This window comes from Pristis pectinata, chromosome 34 (genome assembly GCF_009764475.1).
Source record: "Pristis pectinata isolate sPriPec2 chromosome 34, sPriPec2.1.pri, whole genome shotgun sequence".
NCBI classification, from domain to species: Eukaryota; Metazoa; Chordata; class Chondrichthyes; order Rhinopristiformes; family Pristidae; genus Pristis; species Pristis pectinata.
Genome location: NC_067438.1, coordinates 17058339 through 17067932, shown reverse-complemented (window position 1 = coordinate 17067932; position 9594 = coordinate 17058339). Strand labels below are relative to the sequence as shown.

At 55.8% G+C, this 9594-nt stretch overlaps 1 protein-coding gene across 1 annotated transcript; it reads left to right on the top strand.

The window, feature by feature from the left end:
* The first annotated feature begins 7280 nt into the window (after positions 1 to 7280).
* LOC127585901 (zinc finger protein 501-like) lies at positions 7281 to 9284 on the top strand. Its single transcript, XM_052043632.1, has one exon. The coding sequence runs from the start codon at positions 7281 to 7283 to the stop codon at positions 8259 to 8261; it is 981 nt and encodes a 326-aa protein (XP_051899592.1). The 3' UTR covers positions 8262 to 9284.
* The last annotated feature ends 310 nt before the right edge of the window (positions 9285 to 9594 follow it).

Below are 9594 nucleotides of genomic sequence, written 5' to 3'. Positions count from 1 at the left end.
ATCACAACAACTCTGTTATTCTCACACCTTCCTAGGATCTGCTTCCCTATCTGCTCCTCAATAACCCTGTCACTGTTGGGCGGCCTATAAAAAACACCCAGCACCGTTATCGACCCTTTCCTGTTCCTAACTTCCACCCACAGAGACTCAGTAGACAATCCCTCCACAACGTCTACCTTTTCCGCAGCCGTGACACTATTTCTGATCAACAGTGCCACTCCCCCACCTCTCTTTCCTCCCTCCCTGTCCTTCCTGAAACATCTAAAACCCGGCACTTGAATCAACCATTCCATTCCCGGAGTCATCCAAGTCTCCGTAATGGCCACCACATCATAGCTCCAAGTATCGATCCAAGCTCTAAACTCATCTGCCTTGTTCACCACACTCCTTGTGTTAAAATAGACACATCTCAAGCCTGTCTGAACAGGTCCCTTCTCTAGCACCTGTCTATGGTACTTATTCCTAACCTCCTCTATTTGAGAGCCAAACACCTCTTCCCCAGTCTCTCCAGTACCAATCCCACGTCCCAACAATTCTAGTTTAAATTCTCCCCAGTAGCCTTAGCAAACCTCCCTGCCAGTATGTTCGTACCCCTGGGATTCAAGTGCAACCCATCCTCTTTGAACAGGTCATCAAGAGGTTCTTCATCCGCTGGAGGGTCCAGAAAGCAAGACAGAGTCAGAGGGAACTATGCCAACTCCAGACAGACTTGCAGCAACTCCTCTTTCTGCAGTCGAGGGGGGTGGATGTGAGGGAGGAACTCCGAGAGGCAAAGAGCCGGCAAGCCCAGCTCCACGCCTCCGAATCCTCCAAGATTATCTTCCGATCCAGGGTGCACTCCATGGAGCAGGATGAGACGTGCTCACGTTTCTTCTTCCAAAAGGTGCACAGGGGGTGCTCTGTGATCCACTGCCTTAAGGAAGAGGACGGCTCAGTAGCATCCTCGCAGACGGACATATTAAGGATCTGCAGATTCTTCTATGCCAGTCTGTATGACAAAAAGGCCACAGACAGCACCGCCTTCCAGAACTTCCTGTCCTCTATCATGGAGGTCTTAGATGACAGCAAGCGTGAGATTCTGGACCAACCACTGACCCTGGAGGAGCTGACTGGCTCCGTCCATTCCTTTGATTCGAATAAAACTTCCGGAAGCGATGGCTTACCGGTGGAGTTGTACTCGGCTCCATGGGACTGGATGGGCCCGGACCTGCTGGAAGTGTACAAGGCTATGCTTCGGTCTGGCAGCATGTCAGAGTCTATGAGGAAGGGCACCATTACCCTCATCTACAAGCAGAAGGGGGAGAGGGCAGACATCAGAAATTGGAGACCCATCTCACTGTTGAATGTGGACTATAAGATCCTGTCCAAGGCCATCGCCAACAGGGTCAGGTCTGTTCTGGGACAGGTGATCCACCCGTATCAAACCTGTGCTGTACCTGGCAGGAAGATCTTTGACAGCCTCGTGCTGCTCAGGGATACCATCGCCTATGTGCAGGACAGAGGGGTGGACACCTGCCTGGTCAGCTTGGACCAGGAGAGGGCCTTCGACAGGATATCACACACGTACATGTTGGACATGCTCTCCAAAATGGGCTTTGGGGAGGGAATCAGGAATTGGATCCAACTGCTCTACACAGACATCTGTAGCGCAGTCCAAATCAATGGGTGGGAAACAGACAGCTTCCCCATCAAGTCTGGAGTCAGGCCGGGCTGCCCTCTCTCCCCTGTCTTGTTCGTGTGCTGTATAGAACCCTCTGCCGAATCCATCAGGAAGGACGAGAGCATCAGAGGGGTGACGTTGCCAGGCAGTGGGGGCACCCAGGTGAAAACCTCCCTGTACATGGACGACATCACCGTCTGCTGCTCGGACCCGAGGTCAGTTTGCAGATTGACCAGCATCTACGACCAGTTTGAGTTGGCAACAGGTGCCAGAGTTAACCGCACGAAGAGCGAGGCCGTGCTCCTCGGCAACTGGCCCGACCGATCCATCGTCCCCTTCACCGTCAGGCCTATCTGAAGGTGCTGGGGATCTGGTTTGGAGGGGCCGGGGCGTGCAACAAAAATTGGCGGGAGCGGATTGGGAAGGTGAAGCAGAAACTGGGACTGTGGGAACGGCGCTCCCTGTCGATAACTGGGAAGAACCTGGTCATCAGGTGTGAAGCGCTCTCAGGGCTGCTGTACTTGGCGCAGGTCTGGCCTGTTTCTCGCTCCTCTGGCTTGGGAATCACCCGCGCCGTCTTCCGGTTCATCTGGGGATCCAAGATGGAGCGGGTCCGATGGGTCGCCGTGCACAAGTCCCTGGACAATGGGGGTAAAGGTGTCCCAAATGTCGCCCTTATCCTGATGACCACGTTCGTCTGTGGCTGCATCAGGCTGTGCGTGGAACCCAAGTACATGGGCACCAAGTGTCACAACGTGCCGAGGTTCTACCTGTCCCGGCTGTTGCGAAGGATGGACCTGGCCCCGTGGCCACACAACATCCCAGTCAGCTGGACGCTGCCGTGCTACCTGTCCTTCATGGAAAAGTTCTTCCAGACCAATACCTTTGACCACAAGTCCATCAGGCAGTGGTCAGCACGGAACATCCTGCGGACACTGCAGGAGAAGGACTCAATGGATACTGTGGGGTAGTTCCCTGAGCAGACTGTCCAGACCATCTGGCAGAATGTCTCATCGCCAGAACTCACCAACAAGCACCAAGACCTCTCTTGGCAGGCGGTGAGAGGGGCCCTCCCAGTCAGATCCTTCCTGTATGGTTGGAACCTCACTCCCAGCGCACGCTGTCCCCAGGAGGACTGCGCTGGAGACGAGACGGTCGCCCACCTCTTTGCAGGCTGTAGGTTTGTGGGGAGGGTGTGACGAAAGATGCAAGGGTCCTTGTCACGGTTCATCCCCAGCAGCAGCTCTGATCTACGGGCTGTTCCTGGGGACACACACAGAGACGGACATCAACTGCTGTTGGAAGGTCATCAACTCGGTGAAAGATGCTCTTTGGTCTGCCCGAAACTTGTTGGTCTCCCAGCTCTGCGAGATGTCCGTAGGGGAATGCTGCTGGCTGGCACATTCCAGGCTGCAGGAGTACGTGCTGAGGGACACACAGAAGCTGGGTGCTGCCAACGCAAGGGCTCGGTGGGGAAGGACTACAGTTTCGGGTTCTTTTGCCACTGGAGAGGGAGGGGCAGGGACCAGCAAGAAAGCCCCTAAATATTGTAAATACGGGACCGGGTAGCTTCCAGGGAGCTGCATGTGTGGCAGCGGTGCTGTTTTTTTAATATATATAAAAAGGTAACACTAATGAATGATCTGTACAAGAATGTAAAGGTTTGCACTGCTTTGTAATTGTATATAGTTCGTCTTTTATTATGAATAAAGTTTATTTTGAATTTAAAATTTCTCCCTAGCGATATATTGCTAAATAAACGCATTTGAAGTAAACTGTGGCACTGTGTGATTTACAGCAGACGGAACTGGGACTTGAAAATCGGGTTAACACCCCCACCCCATGACCTCTGCTGCTCTCTGGCTCTTCAACCGTGTGCTACCCCCCAGCCTCACTGCCCACCCCCGCCTCACTACCACCCCCCCCACCTCACTACCACCCTCCCCCGCCTCACTACCACCCTTCCCTGCCTCACTGCCACAGCCACGTGTCCTTCCTGGGCACTTGTCTCCGCCCCCACCTTGTCCCTGGGGCTTCCAGCTCCATTTCCAGGGTCCCGGTGTGGCCCCAGCCAGGATCCCAGGTACTTCCGTCCCACTGAACCCCCCCCCCCCCACCGTAGTCTCCGCTCTCCCCTCCCCACCGTGCGCAGGTATCTGCCGGCCCTCCCTCCCTCCCTCAGCTCTGGGCCTCGCTCCCCACCACCTGCCCCGGACCCTTCCGACATGGTGCTCCGCCCGATCCACACCGCCAACCGCCGCCTCTTCTCCTTCCTCGCATCCAGGAGGGATCGAAAACTGACCGGCCTCCAGGCCGGAGGCTCCACCGTCTCTGGATCCCACCCGTCTCCAGGCCCAGACCTCTCACACTGCCGCTGGGTCCTACTGCTTCTCTCATTCCACCACCACCTCCCACCCTCCCCTGGTCTCTCACACATCCCCCTACCCCTCGTACCCTCTTGTGTCTCCTGGTTGCATCATGGTCTGGGATAGCAATTTGAATATGCAGGAATGTAAAAGCTGCAGAGGGTAACGGACTCTGCCCAATACATCACGGGCACATCCCTCCCCACCATCAGTGGTATCTACAGGAGATGCTGCCACAAGGAGGCAACATCCCTCATCAAGGATCCCCGCCATCCGGGCTGGGCCATCTCCTCGCAGCTCCCATCGGGCAGGAGGTACAGAAGCCTGAAGTCCCACACCACCAGGTTCAGGAACAGCTACTTCCCTTCAACCATTCGGTTCTTGAACCAACCGGCACAGCCCTGATCCCTGCCTCAGTACAGCAACACTGGGACCGCTTTGGACTTTGTTTTTTTGTTGTTCTAATTGTGTTCAGTTTTGTATAATTTTGTACAATTTATGTTTTTCTTGTGAATGTATCTCTGATGATCTGTGCCTGTGATGCTGCTGTAAGATTCTCAGTGCACCTGTGCACACACGGATGTGTGCAGATGACAATAAACTCGATCTTGACTTTGAGGACGGAGTGACCGTCTTTTGCTCCCATTTCTTGTGTCCCAGCCTGTACCCACCCACCTCACTGGGCTCCAACCCTACACCGCGCCCGGGACACTGTCAGTGGGCCCCACCCCAATCTGACTCCACCCCAGAACGGACTCAGACCACTGGACTCCAGTCCCGTCCCACCTTGGAAAGAGTAGGGTCGTGAGGGCTGAAGGGGGTCCCGCACCCTGGTCTGGGGGGGTACAGAGAGGCAGTCACCAGTGCAGAGGTGTGCGTGAGGGACGGATGGGTGGGGGAGGTGGGGTGTGGTTAGGAGAGGGACGGGTGGGTTGTGGTGAGCCGGAGAGGGGTGGGGATGGAGGGGTGGATGGTGTGAGATGGGGGTGTGGGAGGGGATAGTGTGCTGAGCCAGGCTCCCACATTCAACACTTCTGTCGGCCGTCTGGGCCTCGGCTAGACACCGATATCGTCAGCCATCTGGTCCCGGGGCAGACACATAGACAGCACCATCTGGTTCAAAAACATGATGATGCTGGAGGAACTCAGCAGGCCAGGCAGCATCCATGGAGAAAAGCAGGCGGTCAACGTTTCAGGTCAGGACCCTGGTCCCGGGGCAGACACACGGACGGTAGGGCCGGCTGCTGACAGGGGGTGGGTGATGTGGGTGAGGGTGGTGATATAGGTTGGGGGTTGATATGGGTGAGTGGGTGGGGACGGGATTGGTGATGTGTGTGGGGGAGGCTGTGTGGGAGGGGAAGGTATCCGTCAGCTGAAACACTGGGCCGTGCACTGATCCCACACACGCCCGGATAAGCCCTGCCCCTCCCCTCCCCGTCTCCCGAGCAGCGCTCCCTCCAGCAGCAGCCCCCTCTGCAGCTCCCGGGTGTCCAGGGGACCGCAGACCCCCACCCGCAGCGGGAAGCCCAGACCGTCCGGGCAGCGGAGGCGCTGCTGGCGGAGCCGCGCCCTGCGCTCGGTGACCCTCGCGGTGCTGCCGAGGCTCCGGGTGCAGCGCAGGCTCCTCGGGCACTGTCCCTCCCACAGCTGCAGGGAGGTGACCCCGGGCCTGGGGACAGCGTCTGCGGGTGGGATCTGCGGTGTGAGCCCCGCGGAGGGTGCCGAGCCCCCGGGGACGGGCAGCCCGCTCCTGGTGCCGGCGCTGCCCCTCCTCACGGAGCCCAGTGACAGTGGGCAGGACTGCGCCCACCTGCAGCCCGGGGCCGGGGCCGGGGCCGGGGCACGGATCCAGGACACCGACCACTTTAGCCCGGGCCCGGCCTCTGGCGGGGCTCCCGGCCCCGGGCGGACACAGGCCGGACCCTGGGCTGGACAGGACAGGGCGGCAATAGCCGCCCCACCGCCCCAGATGGGACGAGCTGTGGCTCCGCCCACTGAGGTCCGCGGCGGCGGCGGTGGCCCCGCCCCATGAGGTCGTCGGTCGCGGTGACGTCACATCACGTGCCCCTGCCGCCATGTTGGTGAGGGAGACGGGCGGCGGAGACGGTGGCGGCAGCCGCGCCGTGGCCCGGTGAGTCAGCGCCGTCCTGACATGTGTCCCGCTGCGTCTCTCCGGTCCAGACGTAACTCGGGTCCCGGAGGTGGAGCTCGTTCTCCGCGGGGATCCCGGCCGCGGCCTCCCGCCCGCCGTCACCCAGCCGCGGGTCGGTGCTGTGCGCATGCGCGCCCTCCGCTGGTGTGGATGGAGCGAGTGCGGAGCCCCGGGGCAGTGTGGGTAAAGCGCCGGCCATCGTGCTCTCGATCCCAGGATCCCCCGCGAATAGACCGGCTCTCGGCTTCGGGTCAGTGAAGACGGCGCTTCATGGCACCGGCCTGGCGGAGTCCCTGATGGGTGTCTCCGCAGCCCACACACGTTCTTCACAACGGCACCGTTAACGACAGCAATTCCCAGCATCGAATTCCAGAGTCTGTGCATCATACATTCAGTATAGATGATTCTAGATTTCCAGCCTCTGCAGTTTTTTTTGTATTTTCACCCAGGTCTAACTGTTTGGTTTAAATTTCAGATTATTAACTGAATTCAAATTGCGCATCTGTCACGGTGAGATATGAGCTCGAGTTTCTGGGCCATGTGTCAAATAACTAACCTCTCTGTCACCTGAGGAAGGGTCTCGACCCCAAATGCCCACTGTCCATCTCCCTCCACAGATGCTGCCTGACCCGCTGAGTTCCTCCAGCAGTTTGTGTGTTGCTCCAGGTTCCCAGCATCTGCAGTCTCTTGTGTCTCCAACTTAACCACTCTATTTACATTCCCTTTTGTGACAGAATCTGGGACCAGGGGTCAGTGTGTAACAATAACAAGTCATCCATTTGAGAGAGAGAGATGAGGTTTTTTTTTCTCAGAGAGTCATGACGTTTGCAGCTCTATCCTCAAACAGCAGTGGACGCCGAGTCTTTGAATCTTTTTAATACGGAAGGGAATAAGGTGCATGTTAATCAGGGGTGAAAGGTCTCTATGGATGGGTTGAGGTCGCAGTCAGGTCACATTTCTACATGATAGAGTAGGAGGCCGTTTCAGCCCAGTCTATGCCACCTCACAGCAATCCCATTCCCCACTAACTTTCCCCGTAACCTGTTCTCCCCAGGTTCCCAGCTGATCACTGATTCCTTTGTTCTTGTCTGGGAGACAGCCCATGCTTGAGAGAATGGATCACAGGGAAATACAGAAAGAAGCCGGAACGTTACCGAAGGATAGGCACAGAGCCGGTGGAGCAGCTGAACCCAGCCGGCTGGTGCTGGGCAGTCGGTGCGGGGACACCTTACTGTGCAATGTGTGTGGGAAGGGGTTCCGCTGGCCGAGTCTGCTCGACACACACCTGCGCGTCCACACCGGGGAGAAGCCCTTCGAATGCACCGTGTGCAAGATGCAGTTTTACACGTCCAGCGAGGTGACCAAGCACCAACGGTTTCACACCGGGGAAAAGCCCTTTGAGTGCACAGTCTGCCGGAAGAGATTTCACACGTCTAGTAACCTGATTCAGCACCAGAAAATTCACACCGGCGAGAAACCGTTTGGGTGCCCTGTGTGCACAAAGAAATTCTACAGATCATGTGACCTGAGCAAGCATCAGCGCATTCACACCGGCGAGAAACCGTTTGAATGCAGGGTGTGTGAGAAGAGGTTTCACACATCCAGTAACCTGATCCAACACCAGCAAATCCACGCGGTGGAGAAAGCGTTTGAATGTACTGTGTGTAAAAAGCGATTCTATACATCCAGTCTTCTGACCCAGCATCAGAAAATTCACACGGGAGAGAAGCCTTTCGAATGTACCGTGTGTAGGAAGCGGTTTTACCGGTCTGGTTACTTGATTGAGCATCAGCGGATTCACACCGGGGAGAAGAGGTTTGGATGCACGGTGTGTGAGAAGAGATTTCACACATCGAGCAACTTGAACAAACACTTGAAAATTCACACTGGGGAGAAGCCTTTTGAATGTTCAGTGTGCAAAAAATGCTTTTACACGTCCAGTAATTTAACACAGCATCAGCAGATTCACACTGGGGAGAAAGTGTTTCAGTGTGCCCTGTGCAAAAAGAAGTTTAAGAGCTTTAGATACCTGTTGCAGCATCAAACAAGGCACAGTGGGGAAAATGCTGACAGTGTGGATTAAACCGCGGATTGCTGCCTGCGGTTTTCCCGTTGGGTGAATCGCCTTGTGGTATTTCAGTAACAACACCAGATCATGTGGGTGAAGGTCATCGTGCCAGAGCATCCGTCACACCACTGTTCATGGTTAAACCCAGCAGCCGGTGTTGGGGAGCGAGCAACGTGGCTTTCCCTTTCAGAGTTGTAAAATTCAGTGATGTGCCATTTTGCAGCTGAGTGTGTCTGGCAGCTCTGTCTCGGGGAGTTTCACACCACCCCATGGTGTTCCCCACAGACTTGCGTGTGCTCTCATTCAGACAAAGATCCTGTATTCCCTCCAAGATCCCCTACCCCTCCCCGCTGTTTAAAATGATCGCACCTCCACATCGTTCTGTACAATGGAATGTATGGAACACAGATTGGATCAGGATGTGATATTCAGCTCGCAGTGTTCCATCATAGGATCTCTGTTCATGTCTGGAGCCCGTCTGTACTTGGTTAATGATTCTAAGGGTGAGGGAGATTGGTCCACAGTGTCTCACTTCACTCCCCTCTCCTGCAGCCCATTCCACAGGTCGACAAGCACCACTGTAATATTCCAGCTCAGGCCTTTGAGCGGAGGGATCCGTGGCACGCTCCTCGTTGGATTTGGATGCTGTACCGAAGCTGTAGTCTCTCCACAGCACTCTGCCATTTTATTCCCAACTGTTACAGCTCCACAAGCTGTGGGTTCAGCAGCCTCTACACGGGTTGGATCTGAGGATGGCTCAGTGTGTTAATCACTACACCGGAGAAGATGTCTCGTTCAACATCAAAGGCAGCTTCGGTGAGTGGTGTTTGCTGAAGGCCTCTGGAGGTGTCAGTGTTACTGCAGGAGGGCTCTGAATGGTGTGCATGGTGCAGTGCAGTGTAACCATTACTTAACACACTCGCTGGTGTAAAAGGTGCTGACTTTCTATATTTGGAATGTAATTAGCATTTTAATGGGAATTCAGCTGTTGAATTGTTGGAGATATCCATCTGATTAAAAAGTATTATCTGTTCTCAATCAATTTTTTTTACCAGAATCTGCATTTCCAAATCCTGCCGTGTACCCGTGCCTCGTCGACAACTTTCCTCACGCCCGTTTAGGTATCATTCTAACTCGGAGCCAGTGGCTTTCCTTCCCTCTTCTTAACCTGTCTTCTCTTCCTGTTCCTGCCTCCTCTCGCTCCCTCCTCCTCAAGGACCCTGTCACCACTCCCCCTCCCCAATCCCTACCCGATGCCCAATCCTTGACCACTTCTCCCCGCTCCACCACCACTGCCCCAGGTGTGCCCGGCTCCCTCCATCCCTCGATCAGCTGCTCTGTGCGACCT

Excerpts from the sequence above, each read along its gene's own strand:
- LOC127585901 (XM_052043632.1), top strand. The coding sequence starts at position 7,281 with ATGCTTGAGAGAATGGATCACAGGGAAATACAGAAAGAAGCCGGAACG.